The 18,490-nt window shown below is 44.2% G+C and overlaps 1 protein-coding gene across 4 annotated transcripts; it reads right to left on the bottom strand.

The window, feature by feature from the left end:
- Positions 1-248: 248 nt before the first annotated feature.
- Positions 249-13,193, bottom strand: kdm6bb (lysine (K)-specific demethylase 6B, b). 4 transcript variants are annotated; one of them, XM_037270751.1, is made up of 22 exons: positions 13,048-13,192; positions 11,275-11,393; positions 9,750-9,786; positions 9,458-9,581; positions 9,187-9,249; positions 8,770-8,989; positions 8,423-8,668; positions 8,202-8,351; positions 7,862-8,140; positions 5,674-7,781; positions 5,469-5,595; positions 5,296-5,401; positions 4,775-4,980; positions 4,481-4,659; positions 4,318-4,386; positions 4,102-4,250; positions 3,875-3,989; positions 3,610-3,797; positions 3,371-3,512; positions 3,126-3,252; positions 2,877-3,047; positions 249-2,792 (listed from the first exon to the last, which is right to left on the bottom strand). In XM_037270751.1, the coding sequence occupies exons 4-22, from the start codon at positions 9,574-9,576 to the stop codon at positions 2,769-2,771; spliced, it is 4,788 nt and encodes a 1,595-aa protein (XP_037126646.1). In that variant the 5' UTR covers positions 9,577-9,581; positions 9,750-9,786; positions 11,275-11,393; positions 13,048-13,192; the 3' UTR covers positions 249-2,768. The 4 variants fall into 4 exon arrangements, with proteins under 4 accessions (XP_037126646.1, XP_037126648.1, XP_037126647.1 ...); XM_037270753.1 differs by having other exon boundaries at positions 11,269-11,393; XM_037270752.1 differs by lacking the exon at positions 13,048-13,192 and adding an exon at positions 12,941-13,002.
- Between the last annotated feature and the right edge of the window lie 5,297 nt (positions 13,194-18,490).

An 18,490-nucleotide genomic window follows, 5' to 3' on the forward strand; every position in this document is an offset into this window, starting at 1 on the left:
AATAGAAGGAAATTTAAGTTAACAATAGATGACGGGAGTACTGAGTATGCTTGTGTGGTGACAGCAAATGATCTCATACATTTATCATTTTGTGAGCGGTGACTGTACATGATTTCATATTAGAATAAATGCATTATTATTAAATAGATAGCATTATTTTTAGTTAAGTCGATGAAAATTAGAAGTAAAAACAAAATTTTATCTGTTTTGCTTCGGTATATCGTTCTGAAATAAATTATAACTCCTACTTAATTGTTGAATAATTTATCAAAACAATTTATTGTCTTGAACAATACAATATATCACAGAAATATCACAGAGGGATTTAAGACAGGTCTGGCTCAGGTTTTCTTGTACATATTCTATTTGAAACTATAAGTGCAGCAGAACTTGAACATCGTGAGAAAAAAATAATAACATTACAGCTGTCAAATAATAAACAAGAATGAGGACAAGAAACACACACACACAGAAAACAAAACCTTGGCCATTAAAATTCACATCCCAATAAGTCTCTGAAAATGTCTCAAGAGTTACAACTACAGCTAATAATGCTCATAAAGTCACCAGTATAGCCACACGAGATTATGAAGTTCACAGAATTGAAAAAGTAAACAAAACAAATTAGTATTGGAGTTCAATACAGTACAAATATTTGAATTGCGTTACAGTAAACTGTTGAAATGTTTCGAAGCACCAGCAGGTTGGCTTGAGTTGTATCGCTGCTTATTCATCATCATTGTGTTGTGACAGGAAAGGGGGCACAGAGGGGTCTAGCACCAAGGGGATTACACTGACCCCCTCCATGCACTTCTCCAAGCCACCATCTCTCACCATCATCTTGAAAATACCTTGTAGCCCCATCAAAGAGTACCATTTGATATGCAATAAATATTTCAGAAAACCATGTTCCATGTACAGTATAAATAATGTCAAAATGTACATTTTTTTCTTGCACCCTCCCCAAAAACAATCCTGTTAACAAAAAGAGGTATAAAAGTAAGAAGAAATTCCCAGTGCAGTAATTAAAACGTGAGTGAGATAGGAAAGTTCAACATTTCACCCCCCCAACAGCAACAAAAACAAGAGACTAAGGATGACAAATTTGACCATTTACAAATTAGATTCAAGAGAACTATTTAAGTCAAGTAAACTAGAAAATATTATGTACATGATATGGTGTGCATAGGGGAATAATAGCAGGGAGTAAACCATACTTGAATTTTGACGTTATTTTGTGATGCAGATAAAGGAATAAAACCTCGAGCAATTTAAATTTGTACTTAACTTAAGAAGACGTTTTAAGTTTGATCACATTATACAGTATTTCGTAGTCCTTGAAAAAGTCAACAATTATAACAGTGGTGAGAAAATCACAAGTGGACCAAAGTCTGGAAGGCTCCACGTTGGAGACTTCATGAAATTTAAGAAGAATCATTATCAGATGCAATCTGCAAAACTATTACTCGGAAAGTAAATGTCTTAAAATTGCAACGAGTAAACCTTGGACCAAGTTCAGTGGTCTGTCATATAGTATCAAAAGAGTATAAAACTAGAACACTGATTGAAATTTGTGATCTACAGAGAGCGGAAAATTTGCTTTCTGAGAAACACAATGACACTTCAAGAACTTATGATGTGAAAAAGTTTACCTTACTTCTTGTTACATATCCTGTGTTGTTTGCTGGTGTAATTAGTGGACATGTATGCAAGAGAAGCATAAGTGAAGTTCTGTACTCTCACGGGTAGCCTTCTTGTTTCAGTCACTGGAAGAAACAAAATTGGTGATTCCTGCTGTTCTTCATCTATGCACTCCACTTCTTATCCCATAAAGTCATTCACAATGTACAGTTATTTATGTTCATGTCATCCAAAAACACAAAGAGGTATAAAATGGGGATTCTGTTCCCATAACAAACAAATAAAATAGAAAATCCACGCCACATTTGCTTTTAGGTGTATCATAGATGATACTGACTGTTTGATCAACGACTAAGAACGAAGCCACTTTAGTTCTCTAACAAACCTGTATTTTAGAGAAATATATATTTTTTCTTTTTAGCTGAACAAAAACAAATTGGCAGAGCTTTGCACTCCAATTACAACTTCTCTTAAGACAAGGCCAATGTGGTGTACTTCCAGGCTGGTAGATTTTTATTTTTTTTTTAACTAATCTGACAATAATAAATAAGACTGGCGTAAATAGCACCTCAGTGAGTTTACAGGTATGAGGAACATGGTCAAGTTTACCTGAAGCTCAACACAAACTGGGATCAATATCAATATGATGTGACAAAATGTGACAATCAGCTACCCCTCCTGCGTGAAGCGGTTTCCCCTGCTGGTACAATAGAATCACAGCAAATTCATGGACATATAGAATAACTAGATTGGTGTAAAAAACGGAATTTGCATAAAAGTACCTGAATTGAGACATAAAATTGGCTACTTGACGCTTTCGAATCACAGCAGAGTCCGTTGAATGTAGTATATAACCTGATTTTCAGTGCTAGTGGTGCTCACCTTTTTTTTTTTTCCTTCCATGGTAATTACCATTCTAGTCATTCTATTTCAATGCTCAAGTCCAATCTGCAGCTGGTTTGGGGAAGACAGCGAGCTGTACTTGGATCGGCTGAGTAGCTATTACCTTATTGTGTGATGTAAACGACAGAGTAAACGTTGATTGGCTGATTCACAACGTGCTTGCGGGAACAGTTTGTGCTGCCCTTGGTTTTGGTTATGGCTGAAAAGACGCCATGGCGACATCTTCACTTTGCTAAAGGTGATGGAGCCTGAAGGAAAGAGAGAAACAAGTTTGGGTTTAGTGGTACCAACATACAGTGCTGATGATCAGACTTCATGGAGATGAAACTGACCAGTGTGAAGCTGTCATAAGTTTTTATCAACTCTTCTGTCAGATACTGTTCCAGAACCACCACTCCCGTCAACGTCGGGCTCTTGGCTCGGGCGCATTCCTCACAGTGCACCACGTAGGTCTTCTTAGTGCTGTGTTCACTGGTCACGAACAGCATGTTGAACACCTCCAACTGCACAAATAACAACAAGTAGATGACACACACAGCAGACAACATTGAGGGAAAAATCTGACGAGTTCAGAAACTGACGTCACACTCGTTGCAGTAGTAAGCCGGCTCTTCCTTCAAACGACTCTGATAACAGATTTTCTTTCCTGAAGCCACCAATTGCTCCCTCAAAATCTGGATGTGCTTGATGGACTGTAGGAGGCAGTGTCTGGCAGAGGAGGAACAAAGAGCTGACCAATGACACCATATTTCTACCATGCAGTAGAGTTTCCTAAAACCCATTTGTAGGGCAATACAGGTAATAGCACCCCAAAAAGAAATCTTACTTAATCATCTTGAAGGTGTCCTCATCTGTGATTTTGATGGTACGAGCCACATTCCAGGAAACGTGGATCATTGGAACAATTGACTTCACCTTCTTCTCTTCATTCCATTCATATCGCTCCAGCGCGAGTTGATACTGGTACGCTAACAAACAAGCCCAGTGAAAGGAAAGTGAAAATTAATTGAGACAAAGCAATGACTATCAAGCAGCTTCGTCAATGGATTTGTTTGCATTACTCACCGTTTAAGGGTCCCACATTCCAGGCGATGTTGTTGCACCATCCCACTGCTTGGACCCAGTGCACCGTCCCTGCATTAATCCACACTAGGTCACCTGGCCTCTGAATGAATCGGTACACGGGGATGTTGGAGCTGTAGAGGTCTTCCAGAACTGGCCACCAGGACCCTGTGAGGTAGTCTACCCCATGCCTGAGATAGAAGTGGATTTCAGAAAACCATACGTTAGGATGGGTTGTCTCCTGTTAAAAGCAAGGCTCCTCACTCACTTCTCGCAGAACGTGTTGATAGCCTCCCAGTAGTGCTCATGGACAGCAAACCACTCACAGTCACCTGGTCCAATATTAATGTTGACTGAGCAGAAGTTGTTGTTCTCCTGGTGACCTGAGGACAAAACAATGCATTAAAAATGTCAATTCTGAATGAACAGCCTTTTTGTCCAGTAAATCAAGGTCAAAAATAGACTCAATTAGGGACACATGAAAGCCACACTGACCTGGAGTCCGACTGCCGGGAACTTTCATGTAGAGCTGGACAGTGTTCATGCCTAAGATTGTGTGACCGACATGACTGAGCATGTTGTTGACAGACTCCACTCGCATGAACGCTGGCAGCTTGAGCAGCTCCTGCAGCTGAGGTTTCCACCTAAAGACAAACATGGCAGACGGCATGATGTTTCCCTAATTCAAATGGACAGAATTGATCAACTCACCGTTTTGGATCTGAAAGATCTATGTTGGTCCCAAATTTGATTATCTTGCCAACCGACTTCAATTCCGAGCTGGGTAGGAATGACAAATCTGAGTCAGACAACTCCTAATTTATTTTTTTATCATGAGAGTAGATGCCTTTATTTTTTTTTTTTTTTTACTAACCTGGGTGTGTTGCCAGTGGCATTTTTGCCGGAGGGGAGTGCAGGAGCGGCTTTTATGTCAGTCGAGGCCGGGCTGCCTTTATTGCTGGCTGCCGATGTCACGCATCCTTTAGCGGTGGATGCCGCATTTGTGGAGTCAGCTTGCTCTTCTTCCTCGTCGTTCTCACCCTCCTTCTCCTCCTATAAAGCGTCTACATGAGCTTAGCTGGCAGGTTTCTCAACGGCGCGCTAGGTGACACGCTAAAATGTTCAATGTGTATTCATTTATGTGGGTGCCCCGAGGAAAAACGTCTACCTGCAGGCTCTCCTGGAAGCTGGAGGCCTGGTACTGAGCGTATTTGGCAATGGTGGTGTGTGAGCGGCTGCTCTCACAGGGCCACGTCTGAGTGGAACCACGAGAATCCCAGTTCTGATCAGCGGGCTGCTGAACCTGAGTCCTCAACTCGACAGCATGCTCTGCATTGGCCTCCACCAGAGATTTGGTCGAAAACAAGCCGAGGTCTCACAGAGAATAACAGAACAATTGTAAGAAGAGTATATATTTAGCAACTAAAAAGGTAAATGTGAACACTGCTTTAACAATTTAGATCGGGGGTCATCTTATATTTCTCAATATAATATATGCCAGCTGGACACATACAGTACTTAAAGTAAATATGACTGGTTAAACTTCCATGACTAATTGGGAAAGCCAAATGTTGCCCCTTTTGTTGTCAGTGATTTTCATGTCTTGCCCACTTTCACACACTAATGACAAAGAATAAAGAACAATTATTGGTTCAGTAGCCTCCGGATTTGTGTTGTGTATAAACTCACTGAGGCGGAGAGAGCCAGCGAGGCCTCTGATGACAGTAACCGCATTTTTGGGATTGGTGCAGAATTGAAGCAGGACTGGTGAGAAGGCGTCCCTCCTGCTCTCCAACTGCAAACAACAACAGAGATATGAAACGACTGATATTGTCATTGATGTGTCTGCTTTGTTTACTCACATAAATGCTTGGCGTGGGAGGGTTGAGCTTTTCTCGAGGTATGGGAATCTGGATGGAAAGTTTAGGTTTCACGGAAAGGGAAGGAAGCAAGTATGACTCCTTAAATTTCTCCTTAACCTTTGCCCTCCTGTGATAAGAGAGCAAAGCCAAAAGTGTATTGAATGATTCTTTCAGATCATACAATCTTCTTTGGGTGAATACTTACTTGCAAGCTCTCACAACCTGGGCACCTGTGTTTTGGATGTTGATCTGACAAAGTGGGATTTTTTGCTCTTCGACCTCTGCTGTGTTAAACGAGTGTGTATCATCGGTCTTCATTTTCACCAAAAGGACCTTCAGCTCCTTAGTAAAGCCCATTGACAACATTTTGCGCTTGAGTGGGTCAACGGGAGCTGGTGTAGCGGTGCATAATTTAGTTGCCAACAAGCTTGATCTTTTCATATCAGATGATGTCGATGATGATACGGCAGTTCCAAGCACACTGACACCGTCTTTAAACTTTATGATGTTTCCTTTAGCTTTTTCATGTTTCACTCTCTTTTTGGGCACGTCTTTGATGGGATTTGTGATTTTTGATTTGTGTTGTCTGTTTGTATATTTGCGGCTTTTCTCTTTCTTTGTCTTAACTTTGGGCCGGACCTGGTGATCTCTCTCCTTGCTCTTTGGTCTCTTATCTTTGTTTGAGACAAGGAGATGGTTCAAAGAGGTGCTGTGAGTGGTGGTCAGTCTCAGCTCTGCACTCAGTGAGTGGTCCAAAAGAGAGACGTCATTTTCGGTTTGGCTGTCTTCATTCTCAGCCTCTCGTTTCTCTTTAATATCAACATCAGGCTCCTCTTGTTTGCTTGTGGAGGTTTCTGTGATGGGCTCGCACTCAACTGTCTTTTGGAAATGTGAATCAGGCTGATGATTGGTTTCTGAGGAGGATGCTGGAGGTGACATGAGGGCAGAATCTTGCTCCTGGTGACATTTAATATCTGGTCCCAGCGCAAGAGAAGAAGCAACCTTAACCCCATTGGCGGTCAAAGCAGGAGAACCCCCAAAAGGACCTCCTCGACATGCAGTCCTCTGGCCACTGAGAAAGGTGGCCAGGCTCTTGAAGAAATCATCCAGACCTGCTTTATGGTGAAGCTCATGCTGGGCAGAGGTGGATTTTTCTGGAATTTCTTTCTTCTTTTCATCTTCAAGTAAATGATTTGAACTTTGTGGATCACGGGCTTCTGAACAATCCGCCAGTTTACTTTCAACAGACTCCTTAAACACACTGTGAATATTCTCGTCTTCAACAGGCGGAGGTGAAAAACACACAGTGGGGCTGGGCTGGGGCTTTTCGAAATCGTCTTCATCCTCTGTAACATCGGACACTGGTGAGCCCTGCCAGCTGAGTATAGGAGGAGTGTTAGCAAGGTTGTCTCCCACTTCTCCTTGTCCAATCACAGCCACAGGCTGGAGATCCGGAGCATGGAGAAGACCACCTTGCCCTGACGGCTCAACACTCGCAGAAGATGCTGCCCTGAGAGGTTCTAGGGCTTGACAAAAAAGCGACAATAGAGCGTCTTTCGGTTTTGCTTTTGGTGCTCCTTCTGATTGTGATGAAGAAGTGGTCGGGCTGGAGCTGGCTTTTGTGAGGAGTGAGTGTTCTTGCTTATTTGGGACCAAAGGTTGCGGAGGAGTAGGAAAAGAAGGACCAGCGCAAAGACGCTCCTCCACTGAAGAGTTACAAATAAGAGAGGAGCCGCAAGTTTCCTTCTCTGTCTTTTGAGCTTTCGGGGATATTTTCATTTCTTTCCTCGCTGCCTTATGCCTTTTCTTTTTTTTCTCACCTAATTTTCGTTCTTTTTTCTTGCGTTTCTTTCGGTCTTCGGCTTTTGTGTTTGCCTTTGCGACGTCTTCCCTTCTCTCCCTTTTCACCAGTTTCTCGTTTTGTATGCATTGGATGGTTCTTGGGACTTCGGACTCCTTTTCTAGCTTGTTTATTCTTGAGCTGCTGTGGGGAGACAAGCAGAGAAGCTGTGAGGTCCTCTTGTATTTGACATCTGAAAACCTGGATTTTGGACCGGCCGGAGATGTATGTGATGGAATGGAGGTTGAGCAGAGCCTTGCTTTGGGAGTGGGGCTTCCCTGGACTTTTGATTGCCCACCGAGGCCAGGGCTACATTGCTGACTGCTATGAGCTGTTTTGTACAACGGTGGGCTAACGCGTTGACTGTGAGCGGAATCTTTCCAATGAATGGAGGAGTAGTTAAGAGACTCTTCTGCAGGAGACCTAAAGATGGCTGGCTCTCTTGAAATGCCTCTTGTGTTACGCTCAATGTCCTGCAGAGTAAATACGTATGGACGGATGTTAAATTGCCAATGTAGTAATATTCACCAAATTCAAATGAACAATTTCATACTGTGCTTTGCTTGCGGAGATAACTCCTCGAGTCCTCCTCTTCCTTCTCAAGGCGGTGCGTCAGAGGTTTGTGCTGTTCAGCTCCGAGGTGGCGAGTGTGCCGCTGTTGGTGGTGATGAGGATTTTGCTGGCTGTAAGGCACACGGGTGTGTTCTGCTGGTGAAGACATTTTTCGGTAACCGTTTCCTAGATGTGAAGCCCTGCTGCTGCAAGCCTGGTTTTGGACTGTTAAGTCACGGTTGCAAAAGCTTTGTCCTCCAGCGCGTGATTTCGAGGTCTCCTGCATCAGAAGGAAGAAAATCTGAGATAACGTACAGTTTTGAATAAGTAAGCCAGTATACCTGTTGCTGTGTTGTTGAGGTCCTGTGGTCAGAGGGGCGGCTCGGACCTGCCCTGACATGAAGGGGCTTCCAGTTATCTTGCTTACAACGGTGGTGGCGAGGTGGGGATGGTGTATAGGCAACTAAATGCCTTGATCCAGGATGAGATGACTAAACAGAGGAGCATCATTCTTTCAGACAAGCATGCCGGATGAAGGTAGTGAACGGTGAATACCATATACCTGATCAGGACCCGAGTCCCGGCTCCTCTTGGCTGGACACTCTTCCCTTGTTGATTTAGGGTGTTGTGGGGTTGAACTATGCTGGTGCATTTGGTCTGGACGCTGGTGAGAAGCTGGCCGTTTCCAAGGCCCTGGTCTGTCACGAATCATTCGACCAGGGAAAGTCCTGCGAAAGTCTGAGGGAGCCCATCTTTCTGGTGGGGGCTGAAGCTCTCTGTTGTTACGGTGCAGGCGAGGACTCCCATGCTAGAGCCAAGAAGAGAAACATCACAGTCTTTCATCCAAAAGACAACGAACAACTCCTTTGAAAAGATACTTTCTTCACACCCCCCTTCTAAAGGCCTCACCAAAGAGTTGCTGACATTGCTGTCCCAGTTTGTGTAGCGTTGTCCTGGTCTTGTTAGATAACCATTGTTGGTGCCAGTTCGGTTGTGGAATGAGCGCACAGAGTTGTGATGCCAGTTCTGGCCTTCAAATGGTTGTTCTTTACCATCCCATGCGTGTAGAGACGGCCTGTGCCCCTTGGAGGAACCCTTGTCTTGGGCATAGTCAAGTGTTCGTTCCCCCCTTGGCAAACAAACAAACGTCTTTTTATGCTTTGGAATAATTGAACTTGTAACATAGTAAAACTTGCTTTAAACAAGATTGAAGAATTTAGCCTATGAATACAAGGTGACTGTCCATATCTGTGTACAGTTGCCATTTCATATTGAAACATCTAATGGAGGGTGCCAGGTGAGTGTTTGACTATTTTCATTCTTCACCTGTTATATTGACGACTTGACGGTGAGGTGGGATGATCGGATGGAAAGCGTCCTCCACTGCATCTGTAGTAGCAACAGATACAACTGCTACATATTCAGGTAATAAAGCCACAGTTGCTTAGTGAGTTAACACACATGACACAATAATAACAGTGGTGTAATACAATACAAAGTTCAATCTAACTAATGGTTTATATCAGGGATAAACAAATCAACTATACCTTAACAATGAGATTTCAATGTCTGTGTGTATTGTCGTGCTGTTGCTGACCTTTGTGTTTGGCTCCAAGGCCAACTGTTTACCGGGGCCCATTGTCCTCGGTTTGGTCCTCCATCTGGAAAGGGGTGCCATGTTTTACGGCCCAAGTACAGCTCTGCCGGGTGATACATGCAGCCTGCAACAGACAAGTTAGTTGCCATAATTTGTACCATACTGTAAAATACCAAACGTGTACAGTGATATTGCTGGAGAATTATAAAAGCAATGCATGTAGTATTACGACTAGAACATCTCTACAAAGACACACAAAGCACTTCAATAAAAGTAAAAAGTCTGTGATTACCAGTCCGTCTGTGTTCGAGAATCCCTCCACTTCAACCCTGAACAGACAAAACATGATTCGGCGAGAAGTTTTTTTTTTTTTTTTTTACTTGCTTGATCATACATACTCATTTTAGGTGGGGGGGGGGCTTGGGTTTACTAGACGTTTTTCCCCCCTCTATAATACAATTGCTGCTGAGTCCCATTATTGTCTACAAGCATCTCATATTTTTGCTGACTGCATTCATTGTTGCTGACATAAAAAAAAAGAAATCTGTAGTCGTGGTTTCTTGCGTATATGCTTTCATACCCAGCTGTGCAACTTGTGGGCAATTCCTTCAGCGGTGAAGGATTTTCCATCCACATTTGCCTAGAGTATGCTTATAGTGTTGTGCAGCCATGCATTACAAGCCTCACTGTGTATGGCAAATGAGGTAAGTGAGGAAGGTCTTCAAGAGTCAATTTCAACCCAGTTGCTACAGCAACTGAAAGCCAGACGTCTTTTACTGCTTTGGCTTTAGGCCACGTAAAGACCATTTCATTTAGATTTATTGTTGGATAAGAAAGATGGCAAAGCATAATTCATCAATCTGTTACCATGCACATGTAATTATGACAGTGTGTATGCGTGATTGCTGTCTGAAATGGGTGGGGCGCCGTATGGGGGGCAACAACATGCTAAGTAAACATGCCTACTTAGTCACTGTAATCCTCTCATATGAAGAACATAAGCTTCCTGTAAATTAAGTGTTTGTCACTTTGACCTTGCTTCAACTTTTTGGGCATCAAGTGTAATTGAACAAAAGCTCACTCACTGTTAACAAATCATTGCATGCCACTTGAACGCAAGTTGTGTGACACTAGTAGCAGATGTCTGGTCTTAATTCATAACAAGCTTTGTTTTCTTGTTTTGTGGGATGATTTGGTTTCCAGATAAGAAAATAAAACACATCTTACAGCTCTTTAAACTTGAAAGGATTTAAGGAATATACACAGACTACAAATAGTCCCATCTGTTTTGTAGCCTCACTATTGCACAGTGGAATGCACACTCTTGTTACAGAGATGTCGGGGGGGGGCTGACCATCAGCTCCACTTTGACTCAACACAACAGCGTTGTGTGTGCAACCAATATTAAACCCATCTGCGCAGGGTTAACTCCATACATCTGGAATTTGGCTCGGAGGCCCAAATGATGTCACGTGCAACGAGGGGTTACGTTAGGAAAGTGGAGCATACCGCTCAGTCGGAAAAACACAAACGGTAGAGTCAGCACGGAAGATTGCATTGCACTGTATAACTCAATATTAAATCAGAATATTGTGCTTAGACTAGCAGTGGCGCTCAGAACATACTATTTGGCTAATGTCTTTGTGACTGTTTACAACCTTGAACGAACTCTGATGCAATATCAACATTCGGCCATGCAGTATACCAAAATCTGTGTAAATAAAGATGATGCAGTAGCAGATTCCATTCTAATGCACCTAAAAGTTGAAATCAATGATTGTGAAGACATGTACAGGCTTCATAGTGTGCACCTTTACCTTGCAGTGAAAAAGAGGAGATGGGCTCTCAGTCAGTCAGTCAGTCGGTCAATCCAAAACAGCAAATAGAGTAGGCCGGTCCAGCTGCCTTTAAATAGACATGCTCGCCCCTCCACTATCTGGCAAAGACACACAGAGCAGACAGAGTGAGGAAATACCATTGTCAGTTGGTGGTTTATTGTATCAAATAAAGCTCGGTGCTTCTTTTGAATCACGTCCATACACAACGATCTTACAAACGCAGAATAAGGGCAAAAGAGGGATAGAGTGGTGTTTCTTTTTTGACAGATGGAAAAACATCCTTGTCTCTTTCCCCCACATGACTTTGCCTTTATTGTTGCCTTTGCTACAATCATAACTTTGATTTAGGATGCTTACTTTTCTTGCCAGGATGGCTGCCCCTTACAATTCCTCTTTATGTCTATCTTGATTCCACACTCCTCCCTTTTTCCCCCTACACAATGTGTTCTTGTATCCCTGGCAACCAGTGATAATTTAGCCTCAGGTTGATAGTAAGGCCTACAGCTAGGAGTGGAGAATAGGCGATTTGGACCGAGTGCTGGGTAATGACATTGATCTGATGGAGAATGGTACAGTTGGTAGAAAGATTTTCCGCTGATCATCTGATGATCTGCTTGAAATGTCTTTGTTAATCCTTTCCTGTTAGAACAATTCAGGCAATCCTCTCACAATGCTCGCTTGTTGCGGTGCAACACTGCATACGAACATGCATCTCTTACAGAGAGAGAGCTGTGTGCAACTGCTCGTGTGTGTGAATGCAGGAAGGCTAACTGTGATCCAATACCATAAAAGGAAGGATGGGCTGCACCAGACTAGGACCGTCTCCTGTGACTTCCAGGGTTGCTAACACAAGAAGCAGACACCAAGAGAACAGATGGAGACAACGCGAGAAGCTGCAACAGTCAGCACTGGCATGGACGAGACAGACAGTCCGCCCCAGATATCGCACACACTGTATTGCCAGTTGAAAAGAAAAAAAAAAAAGCGCAGCAGCCAATTGGGAGAATGTACAGTAGGAGCCGAATATCAATGCCATTTCTAAAAATAACCAGCAGGCTAGATTTCCTCCCTCTGCTGAATCCCCTTCTATAATGGCAGCCTCTCCCGGTGTATGCTCCATAAAGCACGTCTCTCTGAGGGGTACTGGAATGTACCAAGGCAAGGTCAGGAGTGAGAAGAAGGGGTGTCTGATGCCAATAGTGCAAAATTTGATGTAATCCAGACAATGACACAGGTTAACAGGTTCATCGGAGGATGCACGTGCACGTGTTTGTGTGAGCACATCAGAGAGCTGGCATGCAAGGAGGCATTACATCAATGGGAAGGAGAGGAGAGATAGGTATGTGAGAAGGCTGATAGATGGATGGATAAATGTTAATTGGGCTACAACAGGTATTGCACTCATTTTGCTACACTTTTAGTTTAACAGTTTAAAGCTACAATAGTTGAGCACTCAACAACCCAGCAGCAGGTTCAAAATTGAAAATTTTCTGTATGTGAGAATACATAGCATGTGTGCTGAATGTGCAGCACACTGCAGTGTCTCCCAGGACAATGACAAAGACACACACACAAAAAAAAGACTCAAAGAAACTGGTCAAATGCAAACAGGTACATGGAAATGCACGAATGCAGATACACTTACGTGCGGACGCCAGTAGCTCTACTACAATGCACAATGTAAGCTGTCTGTCTAAAATGCATAGGCAAAAATCAACACGATCAAGTTGCCGGTGTGCAGTCGACTTTTACCTCCTATTTGTCTTCCTTAGGGTCCGCACCCCCCCTTCTGCACCCCCTTTCCTCCCCTTTCACTCCTCACCACCTTGTCTCACCCGATCCTCTCCACCGTGTCTTTTCTCCCCCCTCTAGTCCTCTTCCTGGTTCCAATCCGCTCTCAGATGCTTGGGCTCACCGAGCAACTCAAAGAGGGCGGGCCAAAGATGTCAATCACAAGACATGAACCAATCAGAGGATAGAATGTGTGATATCTAGCGTAGCGAGGGCAACGGAGGAGGGGCATGGATGGGGCCCTTTCATTTTAGTGTGCGTGTGTGTTTTTGTGTATGTATATGTGTGCGTGTGAGTGCGTGCGTGTGTTTGTGTGCGCGTGTTCGAGTTGGACGACAGCCAGCACAGAGAAATAAATATGTCATACACTATATTCCACATCCCCTGCAAAAGCTTGCATTATTGTATGTGCTTTATAACACATTCAGCAGCAAGCCGCAGATAGAGATTGTTCAAACATTTTGCATCAGAACACAAATTGAATCAGAATTAATTCCCCATTATTTGTTTATATGATTCTAAACCACCGGGTGAGAGTTGGACACATCACATTCTATACGTGGAGTGGGTGAGGTAGGGGGAGTTGGGTGACTGACATTCAATATTAATTCATGAATAATTTTCACTCTCGTGTGTTCGTGATGTAGTATTCATGGTTCGGCCATTTTCGACAGACTATCTCAACAGATGGGAAGGGCTGCGAGTGCTTCCTGAATCCGCATGACAGAACAGAGGGGAGGGGGGAATAGGGGGTGGTACTTAGTCCCCTGGATTATGTGTAAAGGGACCACCCGCCGTCCCCACTCTCATTTCATCCACCTTGAGTCGTAAAATTGTCAGGGCGTCGATAGTGCCGGTGGTGCTCAGTGAGAGAGTGCGAAAAAACAGGATGAAATGCAGAGGGAGGCTAAATGCTAGCAGCTGTCTGTGAAATGCCATAGCAACAGTCTGGATCCGCTCAATCCCTATTGGGTTTTACCAGAAGTCATATGATTATTCGGACCAATCAGCAATCTTTGGTGCAGAACTAACGCGGACTGCTTCTAAAGCCCAAATATGTGTTGTATGTGGCCCCCTGCTGGGTTGATGTGCGCCTCGACGCTGCATCTTCTCTGGATCCCTGCAGGAAAAAAAAAGATTGAATTAGTAGGAATCGAATTGTGAAATCTGTAAGCAAGGTAGTCAAACATGAATTCATTCATTGGTCAGCCAATAATCCAGATTTGTTTGTTGATAAAATTAGATTCATGTTTTTCACGGTTTTACAAAGCAAAACAACACATTTTCGGCAAAATGCCCCTGCAATTCAAGTATTATTGAATGCATCTGAAATGACATTATATTATGATGAACCATGCAATCGTGCAGAGAAACTATTTGTACTACTGTACACAGTATTTTCCACAGCGAACACTGAAATGCACTTGCATTGCCGCCAAATGGGGAATATTAATTACTGCAGGATTATTATAATAGCAACTTTTTGTGTCAATTTCCCATGTTTTTTTTCTACATGCTCAAAATGCTGGCAGCGGACTAATGTCTGTTCGGGTAACTGCATCACCACTACATTAGTCCTGATTGCTCTAACCCCAGATTTGATTTGAAAGGCAAGATGGTTGACGGTTGGGTGAATAACAATGCTCAGTCACTCTCTCTCTATATAGCTGCTTTGCTTGAAAACACCACGAAATGCTTTAAATTGTAACCGATTTTTTTTTGCTTACAAGCAATTAAAAAACTGGTTGCACACTGCACAAGAGCAAAATTACCTTGAATTATTGGTGTACATTGCCATCTAGTGATGAATGAGCAGTACTTCCGGACCATTGCTTACAGGGAAAACCATAATTATCTTCAGAAGTAATTGGGTTGGGCACAAGAGAAAAATGATGCCAATAAAGTCTGCATCAGTCATCTGAACAATATAATCTATTTGTGATGAATGTGCTGAAGTTTAGACAAAGGAAATGAATGCAGTGTACATCATCCATAAATTAGGAGTCAATCTACCCCGTGGGGGATTAATTAAAGTTCTTATTGCAGCAATATTTCAAGAAGGTTTTTTTTCAAAGTTAAATTATTTCAAATTCAGGAAACAATGGAGACCAAGGTACAGATGGAAAACATGTCGAAAACAACCCTGCAATTCCATCCATCTATCCATCTTCTGTACCGCTTGTCCCCACGGGAGTCGTGGGCGTGCTGGAGCGTATCCCAGCAGTCATCGGGCAGTAAGCGGGGGACACCCTGAACCGGTTGCCAGCCAATCGCAGGGCACACAGAGACGAACCATCAGCACTCACACCTACGGGCAATTTGGAGCGACCAGCCAGTTCACTGGAGTGCCTGGAGAAAACCCACGTAGGCAAGGGGAGAACAAGAAAACTCCACACAGGGAGGGCCGGTGATGGATTCAAACCCGCACCCTCTGAACTGAGGCGGACGTGCTAACCAGTGGCCCACCGTACCACCTATAGCAGGGGTGGCCAACCAGTCAGAGACTAAGAACCACATTTTTTACTGTGTCATCGCAAAGAGCCACATCATACATCGTCCCTGTAGGCAGACTCGTCCCCCTTTGAGATGAGCCCCACCACGGTTGTGTCATCCGCAAATTTCACGATGGTGTTGCTGCGGTGGGCGGGGGTGCATGCATGTGTGTAGAGCGTGTAAAGCAGTGGGCTCAGTACGCAGCCCTGTGGGGAGCCGGTACCAAGACTGAGAGGTGTGAGTGCGACTGGCCGGTAGTCATTGAGGCTGGTGATGTGGTGTTTCTTGGGCAGGGGGACTATAGTGGAGGATTTTAAACAGGATGGGACGGTGGACTCAGTAAGGGACTGGTTGAAAAGCTTTGTGAAGACTCCAGCCAGCTGATCTGCGCAGTCCTTCAGGACACGCCCAGTGACGCCGTCAGGACCCGCAGCCTTCCTCGGGTTGATGGTCCGCAGCGTGCGCCTCACCTCGTGCTCCTTCACTGTGAGGGTGAAGCTGCTGCGGTCTGTGGGATGTGATGTGGCCCCTTCAGGTGGCTCGGACTCGAACCGGGCGAAGAAGGTATAGAGGACCTCTGCCAGTGAGGCGTCCCCTTCAGCAGCTCCGATGGTGGTTCTGTAGTTGGTGAGATGCTGGACTCCCTGCCACACCTGCTTGCTGTTGTTGCTGTCCAGGTGATCCTCAATCCTCTTCTTGTAGGCAAGCTGGGCCTCTCTGATGCCTCTCCTCAGGTTGGCTCTGGCTGTGCTGTAGAGAGCCCCGTCCTCAGACCTGAGGGACAGGGCGGTGTCCCTCTCCTCCAGCAGCCGAAGGACCTCCCGGGTCATCCAGGGCTTCTGGTTGGGGTATATCCGTATAAGTTTGTCCACTGTGACAGTGTCTGTGCAGTGCTTGATATAACACAGAACACTGTCTGTGAACACGTTCAAGTCCCGGTGTTCGAAGATGTCCCAGTTAGTCCTGTCGAAGCAGTCCTGCAACTGCTGAGAGGCGTCATCAGGCCAGGTTTTAACAGTTTTAGTGATGATAGGAGCTGATTTCCTGATGGTGGTATATGCCGGGATTAATAGCAGTGACATATGGTCAGACTGGCCCAGGTGAGGTAGCTGTTTTGCCCTGTAGCCTAGCTTGATGTTGGAGTAGACCTTGTCCAGAGTGTTTACTCCTCTAGTGGCACATTTAACATGCTGATGGAAACTAGGGAGTGCTGCTTTCAAATGTACATGATTAAAGTCCCCTGCCATGATGTGGACTGCGTCAGGATATCTGCTCAGCTGGCTGCTAATATGGTTTTATGGAGCAGCTCACAAGCATATATAGGAATAGGTAAATGCCAAAATAGTTGAGGTTCCACTGAGACTTGAACTCAGGTCACTGGGGTGAGAGTCCAGAGCACTTACCACTATACTATGGAACTCATGCCATTATTTCATGGAACTTACGTATATGGTTTTATAGAGCAGCTCACAAGCTATAGATAGGAATAGGTAAATGCCAAAAAGGTTGAGGTTCCACTGAGACTTGAACTCAAATCAGTGGATTCAGAGTCCAGTGTGCTAACCATTACACCATGGAATCACAAGGTCCAGACCATGGCAGGCATATGCTGGTGTGGGAGCCAGAAGTTTTGAATTTATTTATTTATTTATTTATTTTTTAATTGCTAATGTGTCAATTGCTGGGTATCTGAAACCAGTTTTTCCAGTGTCCAGAGACCAGCTATTCCAATTTAGTCCCATAATTGGCTTTCTGTACAGCGCACAAGTGGCAGGGAAGTCTGGGAGTACAGTCAAACCTCGGTTTTCGAACGTCCCGGTTCTCGAACAAATCGGAATTCGAACAAAAAATTTCGGGTTAGGGTTGTCCAACAAAATTCGGAGGTTGAACCTCGCGAGATGAGCCGAAAGGACCCGAGAAAACCCGACCGCGCGGCCCGGATGCCGACTGACTCCGTTCGTTATTGTAATTTCGTTACTTTGAGGATTGTATTGACCCCTAATCATGCCTCCAAAGAAAGCAAGTGGGAGCAGTAAAGCCATCCTAAAACACAAAGGCGCTCTTTAAGCAATGCGGTTGCGCGACCACACCAAATTAAGCTCCCTGCGCACTGAGGTCCACTTAAATTTTAGAAAGTACATCAGGACTTTAAAAATATTTTCTAAATTTCAGCGACGGCTCTGTCACAATAATGCGACCAGCCCGGTGCAGTTGGGCGGTCGGCGGCGTGCTACGGTTGAGCAGCTCACAAGCAAATAGTATAGATAGGGTTAAGGTTAGGTAAATGCCAAAATAGTTGAGGTTCCACTGAGACTTGAACTCAGGTCGCTGGGGTGAGAGTCCTAACCCTAGCCCCTAACCCTAGCCCTAGCTCTAACCTTAACCCTACCTCTTACCCTATTCCTAACCCTAACCCTAGCCCTAGCTCTAACCTTAACCCTACCTCTAACCCTAGTCCTAACCATAACCCTGCTGTATCTTAAATCCCCAAAACGACTTTTTTAGGTTGCCTCGCCTTTATTGTACTTGATTGGAAGAGAAATGACAGATACAAAGTATTAAGTCCAACTTGCAACATGGTGTCCTAACCCTAACCCTAGCTCTAACCTTAACCCTACCTCTTACCCTATTCCTAACCCTAACCCTAACCCCATTCCTAACCCTAGCTCTAACCTTAACCCTACCTCTTACCCTATTCCTAACCCTAGCTCTAACCTTAACCCTACCTCTTACCCTATTCCTAACCCTAACCCTAACCCCAACCCTACCTCTTACCCTATTCCTAACCCTAGCTCTAACCTTAACCCTACCTCTTACCCTATTCCTAACCCTAGCTCTAACCTTAACCCTACCTCTTACCCTAACCCTAACCCTAGCTCTAACCTTAACCCTACCTCTTACCCTATTCCTA

This window comes from Syngnathus acus, chromosome 14, assembly GCF_901709675.1.
Source record: "Syngnathus acus chromosome 14, fSynAcu1.2, whole genome shotgun sequence".
Classification (NCBI taxonomy): domain Eukaryota; kingdom Metazoa; phylum Chordata; class Actinopteri; order Syngnathiformes; family Syngnathidae; genus Syngnathus; species Syngnathus acus.